Genomic DNA, 17251 nt, shown 5'->3' on the forward strand with positions numbered 1-17251 from the left:
CTTAAAGATGTCATTAGTACTTCAGAAGTGTCTCTCTCTCTCTCTCCCTCTCAGCTTTACCTTCCTCTGCATTTGTTTCATTCTCAAGCAGGCTCTCCCCAAATGGTAGCAAAGATGATCACCAGCAGCTCCAGGCTTTCATTCTAGCAGCTTCGCAAACCTGGCAGAGAGAGAGAGGCTTCTTTCCCAAGAACTCCAGCAAAAGTCCCACAGCTGCCTCTGATTTGGCCACCGGTGGGTCACATGCCCATTCTTGACCAATCACTGGCCAGGAGGATCTCAACCCTCGAGCCAGAGAGCAGCTGTTTGTGAGTTCTTTGTAACTGCGAGTGCGAAGGAGTGGTTTCCAGGAAAACCCAGGCGAGGTACTGCTGCTGGCTGAAAGGGAGATAGATGCTAGCTAGACGACCCTTGTCTGTGTCAGAGGTCTAAGCGAAGGGCTGTGACTGTTCACTTCTAACTAGCAGAAGTGGAATCTGGAATATATGAGAGCTTTATGGAAGATGGTGATATTTGGGCCAGACCTTGAAAAGGGGTATAAGATTTGAAAATGTAAAGAAGGAAAGCTTGTAGGCAGAATGCCCAGCCTGGGCAAGGGCAGGGAGGTGCTGGACACATCCATCCTGTTTGTGGGAACTCGGGTGTGTGCACAGGTGAAGCCCAAAGCTGCAGAGGTTGAGCTGAGGTCACAGCCCTGAGAGCTTTGAAGGCCATGTTAGTGGAGTTTGGCATGCACCTCTGTGCCTGCCAAGTAAGGAGTGCCCTTGTTGAGTCGCCAGCCGGGAGTCCTTGAGTTTGTGAGCCTCAGTCCAAATTCTCTGGGGGAGTAAGGGTTTGCTCAGAGCTCCTCGCAAGCAGGTCCAGCCCAGATTGCCCACCACGCCTTGGGCCTCTGCAGCCGGACTCTGGGCCCTTCATCCATCTGCCAGCAGAGTGTCTGATGCTTAGAGGCCCTGGCTGTGGCACTGATGCCCAGGTTAGAAGCCCAGCCCACTTGACCTCAGCAAGGCACTCAGCTTCTCTGAGTCTCAGTTTCGTCATTTATAAAAACAGGGCTAAGAAGACGACCTGCCTCATAGGGTTGTGTCAGGGCTCAGAGATCTGTGCTTTGTACCTAATCAGTACCCGGTAAATGTTAATTTTTACCATCTGCGTCTTTTTAGAATCATGTATATTTCAAATTCCCGAAGGCCTCACAACCTCATGGGTCCAAATTAGGAGGTGTTGGCATTTATACCCAAATTTTTCTGGCTCATTGTGCCCGCCTCCTGACAAATGACTATCCCCCTGCAGGGTCACCCGCCCATCCCCACACAGTGTGGAAGGGTTGGGGGAGGGGGAAGCTTGTCTCGTGGACCCACAAACAACAGTCTTACCTGGTGACTTTGCTGAGCACGGGTCCTCATTGCCAACTCTCCTTCAGGAAACACTGACGGCTCTGCTGCCCAGGGTGGGCTCCTAGCAGTGCCCACAGAGCAGCAGCCTGGACATGCCTGTTCTTTAGGCCTGTGTGTGTGTGAGCGAGTTCTGTTACGTACGAAAGATGGCATCAGCACTTCAGAGAGATGTCATCGGATCTGGTCCTTAGAGCTAGGCAGGGCTGGAGCAGGGCTGAGCTCTTTGATGCTCCAACCATCTCCACACGGGCCCTTGAAAGCTGAGCCCCAAACGTCCTCCTTGAAGACCCCTCTCAGCAATCATGAGGATTCCCCTAGCTGCCATTTGCCAAGTACTCACTCTAGGCCGGGCGCTGTGCTGAGCCCTGGGACATGCTGGAACCATGTCCTTTAATTCTCATGACAACCTGCGAGAAACCAGACCGTCTGGGTTTGAACCAGCTCTAGGTCATCTGAATTGGGTTTTCTCATCCATACAGTGGGGAGACTGATAATTCCAACCTCACAGGGCTGCTGCAAGGATTAGATGAAATAACCTATGTAAAACACCCTCAGAGGGCCTGACACACACCAAGCAATAGATATCAATGGCTATTAGTAGTAGAGGGTCGTATAAGAATAACTAACAGTAATCTTATTACTGCCCAATAAGTTATCAGCACTGGGCAAGAATAGAGCACTTAGGAGGTGGTCGGGGGAGAGAGGGTTCCTGTTTTCTACTGATCCAGGGGCACAGTCAGATGACTGATCGTATTGATGACCTCCTGGAAGGGAAACTGGCAGAGGCTGAGAGGGGGATAAAGACTTTCCCCTTTGTGCCTCTATAATGTGCCAAATGCAAATATTACCTATTCTAAATAAAGTAAAATTTTATTTTTAAATGAATTTTTAAAAGAGCCATTTGGGGTAAAGGAAAAAGCAGGCCTGGAGAATTTGTGGGGAGGGAGAGGAAGAAGAGTGGAAAAGGGACACTCACAGCCAGCAGCAGACCGGTGGTTCCCAGGCACGCTCAGGGAGTTTGTCATGATGCAGGTTCCCTGGTATCCCCCCATCCCAGGAATCGTCTGATTTTGTATATCTGAAGGGTGTCTGGGGAATTGGCATTTTTAACAGTTCCCTGAGTGCTTCTAATCTTGGCCCAGTCACAGTTGCCTGCAGGTCTGGGAAGCTCCACGTGACACCCCCGTAAACCCCCCTAACTTCCTCTTCCTGTGTGGATTTCCTCTTGCAGGGATGGCGTTCCATACTGCGAGTCTGACTACCACTCCCAGTTTGGCATTAAGTGCGAGACTTGTGACCGATACATCAGCGGCAGGGTCTTGGAGGTGAGTGGGTACAAGTAACTCTGAAGATGTTTGGGCAGGATGGCCTGTGACTCCAAAAAGTCATCCCTGAGGAAGGGGAGAGTCACCCCACACCCCTTTTTCCATAGCCTCTACCTCCCCCATTTTCTCTACCCCAGCTTAGCTTGCTACATAACCTTGAGCAGATATCTTCTCTGGGCACCCCCAAAATGAGGAGCTGGACAAAATTATTCCTTGTTCCAAAAATGCTGTGTTGGAGATATCAGTTGCTTCTCTAGATTTAGACCCAGCTCGATTACTGGGGAGTGACAATTATGATTTTCTTCCCAACCCTGCTTTATTTTTTAAGCATTTGGTAATGTGCTGATTTAAGAACCAGCTTGTCTAGCAGCCTATTCCCTAAGCCCTTCTTTGGTTGGTCCATCACCATGGCAACAGCTCTTCTCCACCTCTGATACACAGCTCGCTCTGCCATGACAGACAACCTGCAGCACTATTGCTGAGCCCTTGCCTGATCCCTCGCCTGAGCCCTCGTTCGCTGGCCTTCCTGGCCTTCCCTCCCACACCCTGTGGGCCCAGGAAGCTGTCTTCCTATGCTTTGGGACCACCCACCTCGAGGAACCAGAAACAGGAAAGAGTTTGGTGCAAATGAAAAACAGTAGCCTAAGAGTAGAAACAGTTGAGTGCTAACTCATGCTCAGATTTTGGGTATCTTTGCCTTTCTAGGCCGCAGTTTTCTCATGTGACAGTGGCTGAGGGATGACAGACTGGGTCAGGCCTTGCGAACAGAATCATTAATTCTGACTAATCTGGCCAGTTGGTTGTGGTTACCTGGAGTCAGCAGTGTGTTGAGAAGGATTCTTCAGCCGCATCTCGGCTCAGCAGGAGAAAGTATAGCAACCAGGAATGGAGTCTGAGGAGATGCATTGAAGCTGAGCCCTGAGGATGAGCAGGAAGCTGCCATGTGAAGAGCTGGAGGAATAATGAGCTTGACCCTTTCAGGGAACAGAGAAAAAGGCCAGTGTGCCTGAGTTCTGTAAATCAGGGCTAGAGGAGGATGGAGTATGTCATAAAGGGCATGTCACATAAAGCTCCGTAGACCTGTTTAGGAGTTTCTGTTTTCTAGCAAGTGCAGTGGAAAGCCATTGGAGAATTTTAAACCAAAGAGCAATGTCGTAAGATTGCTTTTACAAGATTGTAGGGAATCAGAGAGAATAAGATAAACAAATGCACAGAGTGGATAAACCATCAAACATTTCCAAGGAGCTGTAGGAGTGAGATGTGGAGGAAAAGGCATGAAACAGAAGCATAGGGAGAGTTTGGGCCCAGGTTTCTGAGGGCCTGATACCAGGGTGAGGAGTTTGTCATTTACGGGGCAACAGGGGCAGGGGTGTTGTAGAAAGGCCAAGCAGAAGTGACCTGCTTCAAGCTGCATCTTAGGGAGGATAACGTGATGTACATGGGCTAAATTTAGAGGAAAGAAACTGGAAGTGGGAGACCAGCGAGGAGCCCTTGACCCCTCAGGAAGGACTCAGGAGGTACAGTGGCAGTGGAAGGGGCAACCACCCTGTCTACAACACTGTGGAAGTAGAATTCCAGTAGCTTTGCAACCATGGGGCAACTTGTAGACGTAACCATGAAAGGAGGAGAGGCCAAAAGTTGAACCAGAGTGTCAAGCCCAGGTGAGAAGAAGTCTGGTGTCGCCACCCGCAGAACTGGGGGTGGCAGGGAAAGAAGCTGATCCGGGCAGAAACGTATCGAGTTCTCTTTGGGGTGGGGTGTGGCTGAAATTCCAGGAAGGTTTCAAGAGGACAGTGAGAATGTGCATCCGAGCTCAGGGACAAAGCTCAGGCCTGGAGGGACCAGTCTCAAAAATGCTAGGATTTGAATAATAGTCGGCACCATTGGAGTCATCGGGATTTCTGAGAGAGGAAGAGAAGTGGGCTCAAAGCAGCCTTGAGGAGTGGCTGCTTACAGGGGGCAGAAGGGGCTGAGAAGTTGTCAGAGCACGAGGAGCAGCAGTCGGGGCGTGGGGGGAGATTGGGAAGGGGTGATGAGAGGACAGAGCTCCGGAAAAGATGGGGAGTCAGTCAGGGCGTTGGGCAGATTCTACAGAGCAGGTAGGGATACGCAGGCTGAGAAAAAGCTGTGAGGTGTGGGGCAAGGTTACCTCCAGGAGAACCATTTGTTGGGTCTGCAGGATTGTGGGCAGGGGGCATCCACATCGTGGTGGGGTAAAGGGTCAGTGGCACGAGAGATCATAAAAGCAGACTTTTCGTTCGAGAAGGAAGAGAGTTCGATTACATGCAGGGCCAGGGCAGTAGACGGGAATTTGTCCCAACATTTCCAAGCTGAAATCGTGTCAGTGGCTGTCTCTTCCCCGGCATGTTACTGTCATTTAGCATAGTGAGAGCCTTCTCTTCTTGGGCAGCTCTTGTGACTGGGTTTCAATTGATTACATTTGTACGAGGCTCTGTTAGCATCTTGGGCGTGTTGATTTTTTTTTTTTTTTCCTTAGAGCAGGAAGAGACTTTTAGCAATCAACTAGTTTACCCTCCTCGTTTTACATATAAGAAAAGTGAGCCCCAAGACATGTGGTGCCTTTCCCAGGTCACATGCAGAATTTCTAGTAAAGACAGAGCTGAAATCTGGGACTCCAGAGAGTGGAGTGGCTCCCGTATCCCACACAGATGCCAACAGCTCTCAGCTACCCAGGGCCTTTGAGGCAGTGTGATGTATGAAAGTACACAGTTGGAGTGAAACAGACTTAGATTCCAGTTTTATCACTTCTAGCCATGAAACCTTAACCAAGTCACTTCCTCTCAGTCTTATTAGAGTCTTTATCTATCAACGGAGAATACTACTGTTATTAACTCCTAGTAGATATGTCAATGTGAAATCATAGAAAATATATATATTGGTCTCTGCCCCTGGTTCCTGGCACAGAGCTCCTAAAATCCTTCTAATTTCCTAAGTGATAAGAGCACTAGGGGCATATTTTGTTCTAACATTTGATCTTTGACCTCAGTTCCTACACACAGAGCTCCTAAATGGCTTGGAATTTTCTGAGGGTAGGAGCGTATTTTGTTCTAATGAGGTGACTCTTGGTGGGCTCCTGGATGGGGGCTGGTCACCAGAAAAATATCAAGCCATGATTAGAAGCTTAAACTTTCAGCCCCAATTCCCATCCTCCAGGAAGGGGAGAGGGCCTAGAAATTGAGTTAGTGATGGATCCTGCCTATGCAAGGAAGCCTCCGTAAATACCCCACAAGTACAGGATTCAGAGAGCTTCCAGGTTGGTGAACAGGTGGAGGTTCTGGGAGAGCGGTGCACAGTGAGAGGGCATTGATGCTCCATTCCTTGCGCCACATACCTTGCGCCTCTTCTACCTGGATGCTCATCTCTATTCTTTTATCATATCCTTTTGTAATAAACCAGTAAATGTAACTGTTTCCCTGAGTTCTGTGAGCCATTCTAGAAAATTATTAAACCCAAGATGGGGGTCATGGGAACCCTGATTTATAGCTGGTCAGTAAGAAATACAGGTGACAACCTGGGACTTATGATTGGTATCTAAATTGGGGTTGGGGGCAGACAGTCTTGTGGGTCTGAGCCCTTAACCTGTGGGGTCTGACGTTCTCTCCGAGTAGAGTGTCAGAATAAATTAAATTATAGGACACCCAGCTGGTGTCATAGAGAATTGCTTGGTGTGGGAGAAAAAAAAAAAAAACACCCACATAGCTGGTGTCAGAAGTGCTATGAGGATGGTAGTAGTCTGAGAGTAAGGGACCAACACAGGGGTGTGTTTTTCCTTTATAGCTAGTCAGGACTCTTTTGCTTGCAAGTACAGAAACTATACTCAGCTGGCTCAGACCAAAAAGGAAATTTATCAGCTCCCATAATAAAAACCCAGGAGGAGTTCTTACTTCAGGCACAGCTGGATCCAGCACTCAAACAAATGCGTTTGGAATATCTTGCCCTCTTGGTGCCACTTTCTTCTGTGTTGGCTTTATTCTCAGGAAGGCTCTCCTATATGATGGGGAAATTGGACACCATTGCTCTAGGCTTACATCCTATCAGCCAGCATTTCCGATGGAAGGCGAGCTTTCTCTTTCCTAATAGCTCAGCAAGCATCCTGGGACTGGCCCTCATTGGAGAATCTCAGGCCCATCTCCAAACCAGTAGCTGTGACCATAGAGCTGGAATAACCACATGGATTGACATGGGGAATGGGTAGTCAATCCCACCAAGGAAAAGCTTGATGCTAGTTCTGGAGGAAGGAGGAAGGAGGAAGGATATTTGCCAGGCCAAAGCAACAGCTGCCCACTGCGAGGCCCAGTGCATTTCTGGGTACACAATAGGCACTTAATTAAATTCCATTTCCCCTTCCCATTCCCTCCCCAGGCCACCCCACAACCCCTGCCTCAGTGACAGACCTCAACGTGCTGAGCGCCAGTCACACTCCTTCCTTCCTGGTCTGTGTCCTCTCCAAGGAGAACCACAGCCCTGTGTCCCTGTGCTGCCTTGCCTAACCTTGCTTGTGGTTTTCAGACCTCTCCAATAGGGCCCCATTTTCCAGGTACTGATTCTTTGCCATTTTTCTTCACTATGTTCTAGACTTTGGCTTGTTAACAGACAGAATGTCTCATCTTATCCCACTGACATGGTTTTCCTTTTGCTGGGACCTGCTGCTCTGCAGCCTCCCTTCCCCACTCCCTCAGGTGGTTTTTAGTGCCATTCATGGCAGGATTGCTAGATGGGCACAAAGCCTCTTGCGGCTAGAGCGGGGTGCTGGGGTGTGACATTTAGGAAGATGTCAGCTTCAGTTTTGCCATCGTGCTGTTGCCATCCTAGAAACAGGTCTATAATTGAAATGATAAAGAGACACAAAGTAGGAAGAGACTACTAATTAAAACGATTATCCTTGTCATGGTATGGGAGAATCAGTCCCACGACATCTCAGCTTGGGAAAATTAGCAGGCTTGTTTGCTTTGGTGATGATAAGAACATTCTGTCATTGGTGGGAGCCATGCAAACAACCAAGACTGAAAAAAGGGGATTTTGGATTTTTTTTTTCCTTTTTAAAAAATCTGCCCTTTCCACATTCTTGCTAAATTTTTAGAATAAATCAAGTCTCTCCAGAATAGATAAGTCCGTGCCCAACCAACCCTCCCCCACCCCAAAAGATTCAGGGAGAAGCCTTCAGCATTATACAGTTATACTTTTTGAATTGGAAGGAACCCATTAACATCAGACCAAGTGATGTCTGGGGGGCCGTTAACAACATCCCAGTATCCATCAATTTCCCCCAGCTTATATCCCCCCCAATAAAACCCTGCCCTAACATGCAACATATACCTTCAAAATGAGCCCCACCTTCCAACCCAATCGCTGCACCAAGCCCCTCCCATATAGCAGTTCTAGAGCTGCCAGTGAAGGGCCCTCATGTGCCAGGTCCTCTTGGCTGGGACTGCAGTGTCAGAACTGTCGGCCTGGAAGTGAGCACTGGGCTGGTGACCGGCCCTCCAGGGAGCAGCTCCAACATTGCTCCTGGCTTCCAGTGGGACCTTGAGTCACAGCCTTCTCCGAGGGTTGTTTCTTCCCCCGAGAGGAATTCTCAGCTGCACATCATTTCCATTTTTACTTGAAATAATGGGTAGGGAAGGAAAGTGGGAATAGGGAAGGGGGCTCACCAAAGTCAGACTGGGGTGAACTGGGGATGGTGTGGAGATTCCCAGGTACAGCAGTCATGGGACTGGCCTGAGGGTCAGAGACTCCCCAATAGGTCCTGGCTTTGTGGGTGCCCTTGTTTGTCCACTGAGCCCTAAAAGTGTGCCACTTTCACAATTTTTTCCATGCCTATGAGCCTCGTGTGCTCATTCTTACTTAATACTATAACTTATCTTCAAGTTGGTTCCTTTACACACAAGAAAACTTATGTAATATAACAGGAGAACCAGGATCACGTGCCATATTGCCAGTGACTGAGAAAATATAGCCCTAGTGGAGGCTCCAAGCCTCACATCTGTTCTTATTCTTAAAAAGGTAGATTAGTGGGCTTCCCTGGTGGCGCAGTGGATGAGAGTCCGCCTGCCGATTCAGGGGACACGGGCTCGTGTCCCGGTCCGGGAAGATCCCACATGCCGCGGAGCGGCTGGGCCCGTGAGCCATGGCCGCTGAGCCTGCGCGTCCGGAGCCTGTGCTCCGCAACGGGAGAGGCCACAACAGTGAGAGGCCTGCATACCACAAAAAAAAAAAAAGGTAGATTATTAAGTTTTGGATAGATGTTAAAGACATACTGTACCAAACTGGTACTTTCTCCTTGGAAAAAGTCAGAAGAATTGATAGAGGATTAAAAAGGACATCTTTTTTTTCACGGATCCAATGTCATTAAACCGAAGGTCTCTGTGCCACTTAAAACCATGTCAGGTACCTCTGGTGGTAAGGGCCCATTCTTGGCGACATGCTGGGATGTCCTCAAAGTAAGGCTGTTTTCTCATCTGGAAATAAGGAGGTAGGACCAGTGGCCTTCAAATGGCCCTTTCACTGCTGGAATAGAAGTACAGGTGTCCAGGGAAGTCCCCTGAATGCCATCAGATACGCATGGTGTGGAATCACCAAGCTTCTGGTGAACTTTTAGACTGCTCTGGACTCCCCTGCATAGACTCCCAACCAGCTTCAGGGCCATGAAGATGCCATCGACACTAATGAGTTAGGAAATGTTCAAACCCAACCTGCCCCACTGGATGGCAGCCCCAGCTCTGACCTCTTTTATCTTTTTATTTCCATAGGCAGGAGGGAAGCACTACCACCCAGCCTGTGCCAGATGTGTACGCTGCCACCAGATGTTCACCGAAGGAGAGGAGATGTACCTCACAGGTGAGCAAACCTGACCCTCTGTAAGGCATTCCTATTCCCTCATGAGTAGAAAGGAGATACAGTCTCCTTCCATCTCAGTGTTGTCTGTGCTTTTGGCTTGTCCTCAGAATTGTGATTCATTTGCCCCTCTCTGGGTGGTTCAGGAAAGTTGCCGGTGTGGCTAATGTGAAGTGACGTGTAATCTGCCTTCTGTCCCCGTGTGCCTCCACCGGCTGCTCGGCTGGCCTGCTTCCCTGGCAGTTCTCTGAGCAGACTGCCCTGGCTCTGCCAGTGGGTGGGAGGTTGAGCTGCTTGGGGCCAAGGGGTCAGAGAACAGGAGGATGTCTGAGTTACAGAGTGTCTGCACCATCACAGCCCCCATACCCACACCTCCCTCTCCCATCCCTTCCCCCCCCATCTTAGAGCATCCCACCAGGCTGCTGCTTGGTCTTCCCACAGACTCTCAGGATGCACCAAAAGGAATGGGAGGGAACCAAGAGTCTCCAAGAAGCAAATCAGAGCTGTTTTCCCTCTGCCGCTTCCCGGGGTCCAGCCCTCTGACCCCAGGATTCTTGCACCAGTCTCCAGGTGCTGCTCAGTCCTCCATCCCCTGCCCAGTCCGTCATTCCCAGGCATTTACAGTGTTCTCGGCAGAGCCCTTTCGAGAGGTCTCCAGGGCCCATCCCTGCTCGCCCGTGAGATACACACACTTCAGCCTAGGATTTAAGACCCTCTCACTGAGGGCTCAAACTGCCTTGAACAAACTCAACACTTCAGCTGCCCAAGCCAACTTCCAATCATTCCTTCGTCCATTCAAATACTCTTTCTCGAGCCCCCACCAGGTGCAGGCTCTGCACCAGGGTCCACAGTGAATTCCAACCTCAACCCTACCTCCATTGCCCTGTAGTCCAGGGAGCAGGTGGACCATGGTCAGTAGTCACACAAATACCTGTCAACTGTGAGAAGCTGTACGAAGGGGAGGAGTGTGGGACTGTGAGAGCACATGACGGGGTGGGGAGGGCAGCAGGGAAGGTTCCCTGACAGTGGGCCGGGAGCTGGGGTTCAAAGGACGAGTGGGTGTTAACTGGGCAAAGAGGGGAGGGATGGGATTCGCCAACCTGAGGGCACTGAATCTGCCAGCCTCTGGGGGGGGTGAGGAAATGGCAAGTGTGGGAGACCGAGAGGAGCCAGTGTGTCCGGGGTGCAGCCAGAAGGTGAGAGATGAGGTGGGAGGTGGGCAGGGCTGGCCAGGCTGGACCTTGTGGCAGGGACGGTGTTCAGCCTCTCGGATGATCTCATGGTCCTGGTGCCTCCGAGTAGATGCTCTTCACCTGCGTCCTGAACACTGTGTCCTGTGTGCCTTACTTTGGAGCGCCTACCGTTGTAGGCCCAGTTTAGGCACTGCCCACTTCAGAAACTCCCCAAATGGCCCCAGTCCCACCCACAACTCACTAGTCCCTCCTCCTGGAACCCCCTCAGCCCTTTGTTTGCACCTGGTCCCCTCCAGCTTGCATTGAGCCGTTGGCCATCTCCCTGAGAACCTTGCTTCTGACGTTGGCCCCTCAGCCCTGGCATTGACCCACATGCGCTCACTCTACAGGTGATCGCTGTTGGCTGACTTGCTGTACTAGCCGTCCGCAGCTGTTTGAATAGCCGTCTTGGGGAGGGCATTTCTTGGGGAGAAACCTTCCTCCCAGTTTCCCCACAAGGCAGATGGAAGGTCAGGGGGGCCATTACAAGGAGCATATGTTCCTATCAGGCTTGTCCTAGCCACACATGCCCATGCCAGGAGTTCCCTCAACATGTAATGAATCCCCTTTGCCTAGAGCCAGTTTCTCAACCTCAGCACCGTTGACATATGGGGCCAGATAATCTTTCCGTGTGGAGACGTCCCTGTGTACTACAGGGTGTTTGGTAGCATCCCTGGCCTCTGCCCACTAGATGCCAATAACGTACCCCTTCTCATTGCGACAACCAAAACTATCTCAGACGTTGCCACATGTCTGTCCCCCAGGAGGCATAATCAACCTGGGTTGAGAACCACCAGCCTAGAGCTATTCAGCAGAATCTCATGCCACCTCCTAGGAATGTTAGAGCAGGGTTCCTTTGTTGGACTGAGCGAGATGACCATTTCTAAGATGCTGTGAGACTCTACAGCTACTTACTTGTATGTACAGTCATGCAGGTATTAGAGGTGAATCGATCCCAGGAGTCACTCTAGGCTGTAAAGTAACAACCCTCATTGTACAGATGGGGAAAGTGAGCCCCAGAGACACGAAGAGATTTGCATGAGAGCTCAAGGGTACAGGGGGCAAAGGGGGACATGGCCTTATGACTCCCACTCCAGGGCTCTCCCCATCTTGCCTCCTGAGACCCGAGCCCTGCCCGCTACTCTGATCTCTGAAGGACTAGGCCTCCCCTTTTCCATGAGCACTGATCCCTCAGTGCCTGGGTCCCTGCTGCAGGACCCTATGTTATATGCTGGGAAGCCCACATGAGTCTCAGCAAACTGCGTGGTATCTTCATGGACCCTGAGAATCTGGACTTTGCGCTTGGTCTGAAAGTTTGTTGCATGAATTCCTCACCCCCTTCTTTGATGAAGATATTTCCTAGTGTTGAAACTGCTCTCATGTTCATATCACGAGAAATCAAGGTCTTGCCCTTACTGCCTGAATTACCAATCCTAATCGCCCGTTTAGTGCTTTGAAACCTGGCTCCACTGTTTAGTAAGTTTTTGACCTTGAGTAAATCTCTTAACTCTCTAAACCCCTATTGCCTAGGCCGTAAAATGGGCTAGTAACAGTCCCTATAATATAGCAATATAGTAAGTTCCTGACACACAGAAAGCTTTTAGTTCCTTCATGTAGCAGATACCTGTTGAGCACCGCCTGTGTGCCCAGTGCTGTCCTAACAACCAGAGACGTAGCCGTGAGCAAGTCCCACAAGTTCCCTGCTCTCCTGGGGCTCACATCCTCATGTATCAGTATCTTCTAAGCCCTGCTTTGGACCAGAACTTCACAGAATGCTGAAAGAGTTAAGTGATGGAGTAGCTTTGTCATCATGAGAGAGAATGCACAATCAAACCTTCAGTAGAGATGCCTCCAGGACGTGGAGACATTCTTGGTGATAAAGAAGGGCCTGTCACCCCCCTCCTTAATTATCCCCATCCCTACCCCCCACCCCAACCCGGGCTTCTGGGAGAGTGGGAGTAATTGTAGGGCATTCAAGGACCTGCCTCGAGGGATGCTGAGTGATCCTGGAATGAGGGGGTCTAGGCTATCCGCTGCTAGAGTCATGCTGACTCGGGCTGTGGGCTTCTCAGGAGTGGCAGCCACCAGGGGTTTCTGCTATCACTGAGAGCTGGCCTTGTGTTTGCCTTGGACACCCTCTCCAGGCAGGGGTACCAAGACTCAAAATTATATTCCCCAGAAATGGCAAGAAAACTGTCCTTCCAGACAGCATAGGAGTGGTGAGAACCAGCCAGGAGGACACCTGGGTCCAAGCACCAGCCCTTCTGCTAATGGGCTGTGACCTTGAGAAGTAACTTCTTTCTCTGAGGTCTCTTCCCTCACCTGTAAAATGAGGATAATTACACCATCTTTCATTCATCCATTCCAACTGAGGGCATGTTTGTGCCAGGCGCCCAGAAATGAACGAGGCAGGGGTGCTTGCTTCTGTGGTGGAGTTTACTCTCAGCAGCGGGAGATCGACTTTAATCAAACAGAAGTGCAAACATGCAGTGACAAGCTGCGATGAACGCTGTGAAGGGGAGGTTTGGGAGTAACTGGAGTATGTTATAAGGCTCCTCATCTAGTCTGGGAGGCCCGGAGAGGCTTTGCCGAGGAAGGGAAATTGCAAGCCAAGACCTTGACATTGAGTAGGAGGTGGGAGCGTGAGGGGGGGAGGGAAGAGTGTGGCAGCAGAGAGAACAGCAGGTGCGAAGGCCCACAGGGCAGGAAGCATTAACGCGGTGGAGAAACCGAGGCAGGCCCACGTATCCGCTGCGCAGAGAGCAAGCGTTCTCCACAAGGGCCTCAAGAATATTAGAGGGGAGGACGAATGTGAAGATGCCAAGTGCCCCACAAAGCGACGTGCACGCAAGAGAGCGGGTTAGGAAGCCTGCAAATCTTATAAACCCTGTCTTGTCATTCCCGTGGCCAGACATACTATGTTACTGGCAACCAGCCTCAGGAGGTTCTTTTGGTCAGTTTGTTTGTGTTTTAATTGCTATGTAATGGCTTTCTGATGGGCTCTAATTGGGAGAAGTCTGACATCTGTCTGGATAAGAATTTCCGGGGCCCCAGGAGACAGGAGCAAGTTTTCTTTTATTTGTTTCAAGTTCTCTTGTGCAGTCTTTTAACTGTTTTTGTAAAGTTGCCAGATTTCTAATCTGTTTGTTGTCCAAACCCTTCATTTGGGCTTCACCAGGAAATTAGGTCACTGATTTTATGCAGCAAAATATTAACCAAAGTGCTGCAGGTTAAGGGCAAAACTTATACAAATATCACCAAGGTTACAGTTGCTGGATCTGTGGGAGTTTTTCTAAACCCAAAATGTGGTTTGTGTGATAGATTTTGCTCTTGTTCTAAATGTGCCTGTACCCGGGAAAAAGGAAAGGTAGGCTTTTTTCTCTCCTTCTGTCTACACTAAATGCACTCCTATTCTGCGGACCTGAGACAGAGAGTAACACTGGAAACATAGGATTTAAGCTGTATGTTTTCAAATAAGTCTCTGCTCTCATTTGTATATTTAATTAAAACCTACCAGGCAGGAAATTATTTATGAGATCCTAGGACAAACCTTGCTGCTAAGGAAAAGTATTATAACAAATTGTAGGTCCTAATAATAATAATAATAAATGCCACCAGCTGATATATGCTGAGCATTTACTATGTGCCAAGCACTTTACTTTTAAATGCAGTATCTCATTTTATCCTCACAACCCTGTGAACTAAAAGCCATTCATAGACAGGTTATATCCCTGAGCCAAGGTTAACTGGCTCGTCTTGCTTGGTTTGTTAAAGGCATTTTTTTTCCATTTATTATCAGGATTCTTCGCCTGTGGTTCATAATTGCCCTTCTGAATTTGATGAATCCCCCTGGCATTGCTTGCCAGATTTTGCATATGGTGTGTTTCTCTAAGGATAGGGTCTGTAGCTTTTATCAACTTTTCAGAGCTGTCCATGGCCCAAAATAAAGTGAAAAGCTTTAGTTCTGGGTTAATGCAAATCCAAAACAGAGCCCTGAAAGCTTCTTTGATAATTACACCAAAGCCTTCTCTTGTATAACTGACTCTATTTCAGACCATATATTTTTTTTCTTCAGATTAGATGATATAAGGTCCTGGTACCAGGAGGTGTGTCTTTCTGGCTCAGCTGGAGAAGCCATTGGTATTTAGCTGAGGCCTCATTTCCCTCTGACAAGTACCTCATAAGAGATGCCCTGAGTTGATAGATGTTCAAGAGAGGTGCCGCCCATCATTATGGACTGTGGACACCAGCCCTCAGTCATCATCTCCACATCTCGTCAAACCACACTTTAAAAGGCACTAACGTAATATTGGTTGCTATAATTTAGTAGCTTAACATTGTTATTTTAAATTGGATCTCTCTACTGACTGCTTAGGTTGTAGGAGTTATGCTTAAAAACTTTAAATCTTCTGTTTCCCCAATCCTGCTACATAATTTTAGACTCTTCAAACGTAGCCTGTTAACTGAACTAAATTGACATTTCCTCAAGTCTGAGTCTTCGAAGCATATTTCATTTTAAACAGAGTGCATTTTAATTTTCGATGAGCTGCAAATTTGTTTTAGATTTTTAGGGTTACCAAACATCTTGAATCATACAGAAAATATTACAGCATAGTAGCTTAAGGTTTGTATGTAGATAGTCCGTTTCCAACTTGCTCCTCACACCACAAACTCAAGACAGCGTGGCGATTTTCTCATCGGTTACGTGTCACATCTACTTCACCAGCCAGTTTGTTCATGTTGGTCAGAATTAGGTCCAGAGTAGCAATTTCCCTGGTTGCTTCCTCTGTTTTCTGGGAAACAACATTGCCTGCCGGGCAAGTCAGGAACTTGTCAGGTGCTCGGGTGTTAGCTCAATGAGACGTTTTATTGGTCTGGACTTTTTAGGTGGCGGGAACTCAGCTCGAGCAACATTGGGTACAAGGGGGCTGATGAGCTCACAGAACTTAGGAGAGTCCAGGAGCAGCACAGCCGGGTTGAGGGGCCCACAGGGGCAGCAAGTGGGTCTTCTCCCTGCTCCTTTTTGTGCGTGGCCTCATGCTCTCCTGATCCAGACTGACTGCCTCCCTGTCAGGGGCAGGAGGGCACAGCCAGCTCCTGGGCACCGTGGGCACCGTGGGCACAGTGAAGCCCCAGAGACTCCAAGGAGGCTGACTTTGGCTGCATGCCCACACCCAGGCCAGGGCAGGGAGACAGCGATGGGCGAGCAAGCAAAACATCTAAGCTCCCCGAACCCCAGTTTCCCTCTCTGAAAACAGTGATAACCATGGCCTATGTCAGCAGGCTCAGTGAGGACTGAATGAGCAAATGCATGGGAAAGGCTTAGCATAGAGCCTGGTGCCACCAGCTCCACCAGTACAAGCTCATGATAAACACCCAGTCGTGTAGAGATGGCCATTCTCCCTGAGCCATGACTAATAAATGCTGGTTACTGTCAATATTACCATCATTATTAATAACACTTAGCACAGGGCTCAGCATATGTTATTGATCATTATTATTTTTTACTCAATTACCATTGTTATAAAGTACATAGCATAAGGACTGGCACAGACACTCTCTAAATATTAGTTATAATAATAACAATAAGAATAATAAGAATACTCAGTGCCTGACACAGACGAAGCACTCAATACATTTGAATTGTGGTCCTAACTGTTATTAGTAGTATCCTGTGAATTACTGGGCATCTCGGGACTGCCATTCTCTTTTGCTTGTCCTGCCTGATATCCTCATGGTAACCAGCATCACAGTAGCCAAGCACTTTTCTCCCTTAAGCTCTTTATTAAGCTTCAAGCCCACTTGATCATGTCAGGTCCAGGCAAACCGGTCTTTTCCACTTCTCCCGTGGTGCCTCATCCCTGGGCACCAGCCCAACCTTCCAGGAGGGTGCGCCGGCAGCTAAGCCCAGCTTCTGCTCTGTGACTCCACCTGCCCAGCCAGCCCTCTGCTCTGGGAGTAGGAGAGTAAACACCACCCACCACCTTCAAGTCTCTCCATTACTCCTTTCCCCTTACCCAAACTAGATCTTGGCAAACGGGGTTTTGGTAGGGGACAGGAGATAATAACAACAACAACTACACTTACATAGTGCCTGCTCTTGGCAGACACTGTTCTCAGTGCTCTACGTACATTAACTCATGAATCCGCACAACAAATGTACAAGGCAGGTACTGTAATTATCCCATCTTCTAGATGGGAAAACTGAGGCACAGAGAGGTAACTGACTTGCTCTAGACGATGCCGCTAGTAAACGATGTAACCAGGATTGGAACGTCTTAAGAATATTACACTAAATAATACATAAATTGCCTCATATATGGTGAAGATTTCCCAGTGGCCAAGATTATAGCAATGATATCGTTGTTATTACATGTCACATTCAACAAAAGGGCTCACTCTTCTCCTCCTGCTGAGATTGGAACACTTAGTAGCAAGTGAA

The 17251-nt window shown here is 48.9% G+C and overlaps 1 protein-coding gene across 3 annotated transcripts in view; it reads left to right on the plus strand.

Annotated features, from left to right (window-relative positions):
• Positions 1-17251, plus strand: part of ABLIM3 (actin binding LIM protein family member 3) — a 103783-nt gene that overhangs the window by 40731 nt on the left and 45801 nt on the right. For all 3 annotated transcript variants that reach the window (XM_029216075.1, XM_029216078.1, XM_029216077.1), the window contains 2 exons: positions 2629-2722; positions 9493-9580. In XM_029216075.1, the coding sequence (XP_029071908.1) occupies positions 2629-2722; positions 9493-9580 (182 nt within the window). The remainder of the gene's footprint in view (positions 1-2628; positions 2723-9492; positions 9581-17251) is intronic.

Source organism: Monodon monoceros, unplaced genomic scaffold (assembly GCF_005190385.1).
Source record: "Monodon monoceros isolate NGI ecotype Baffin Bay Population unplaced genomic scaffold, NGI_Narwhal_1 Super_Scaffold_12, whole genome shotgun sequence".
In the NCBI taxonomy this organism is placed as follows: Eukaryota; Metazoa; Chordata; class Mammalia; order Artiodactyla; family Monodontidae; genus Monodon; species Monodon monoceros.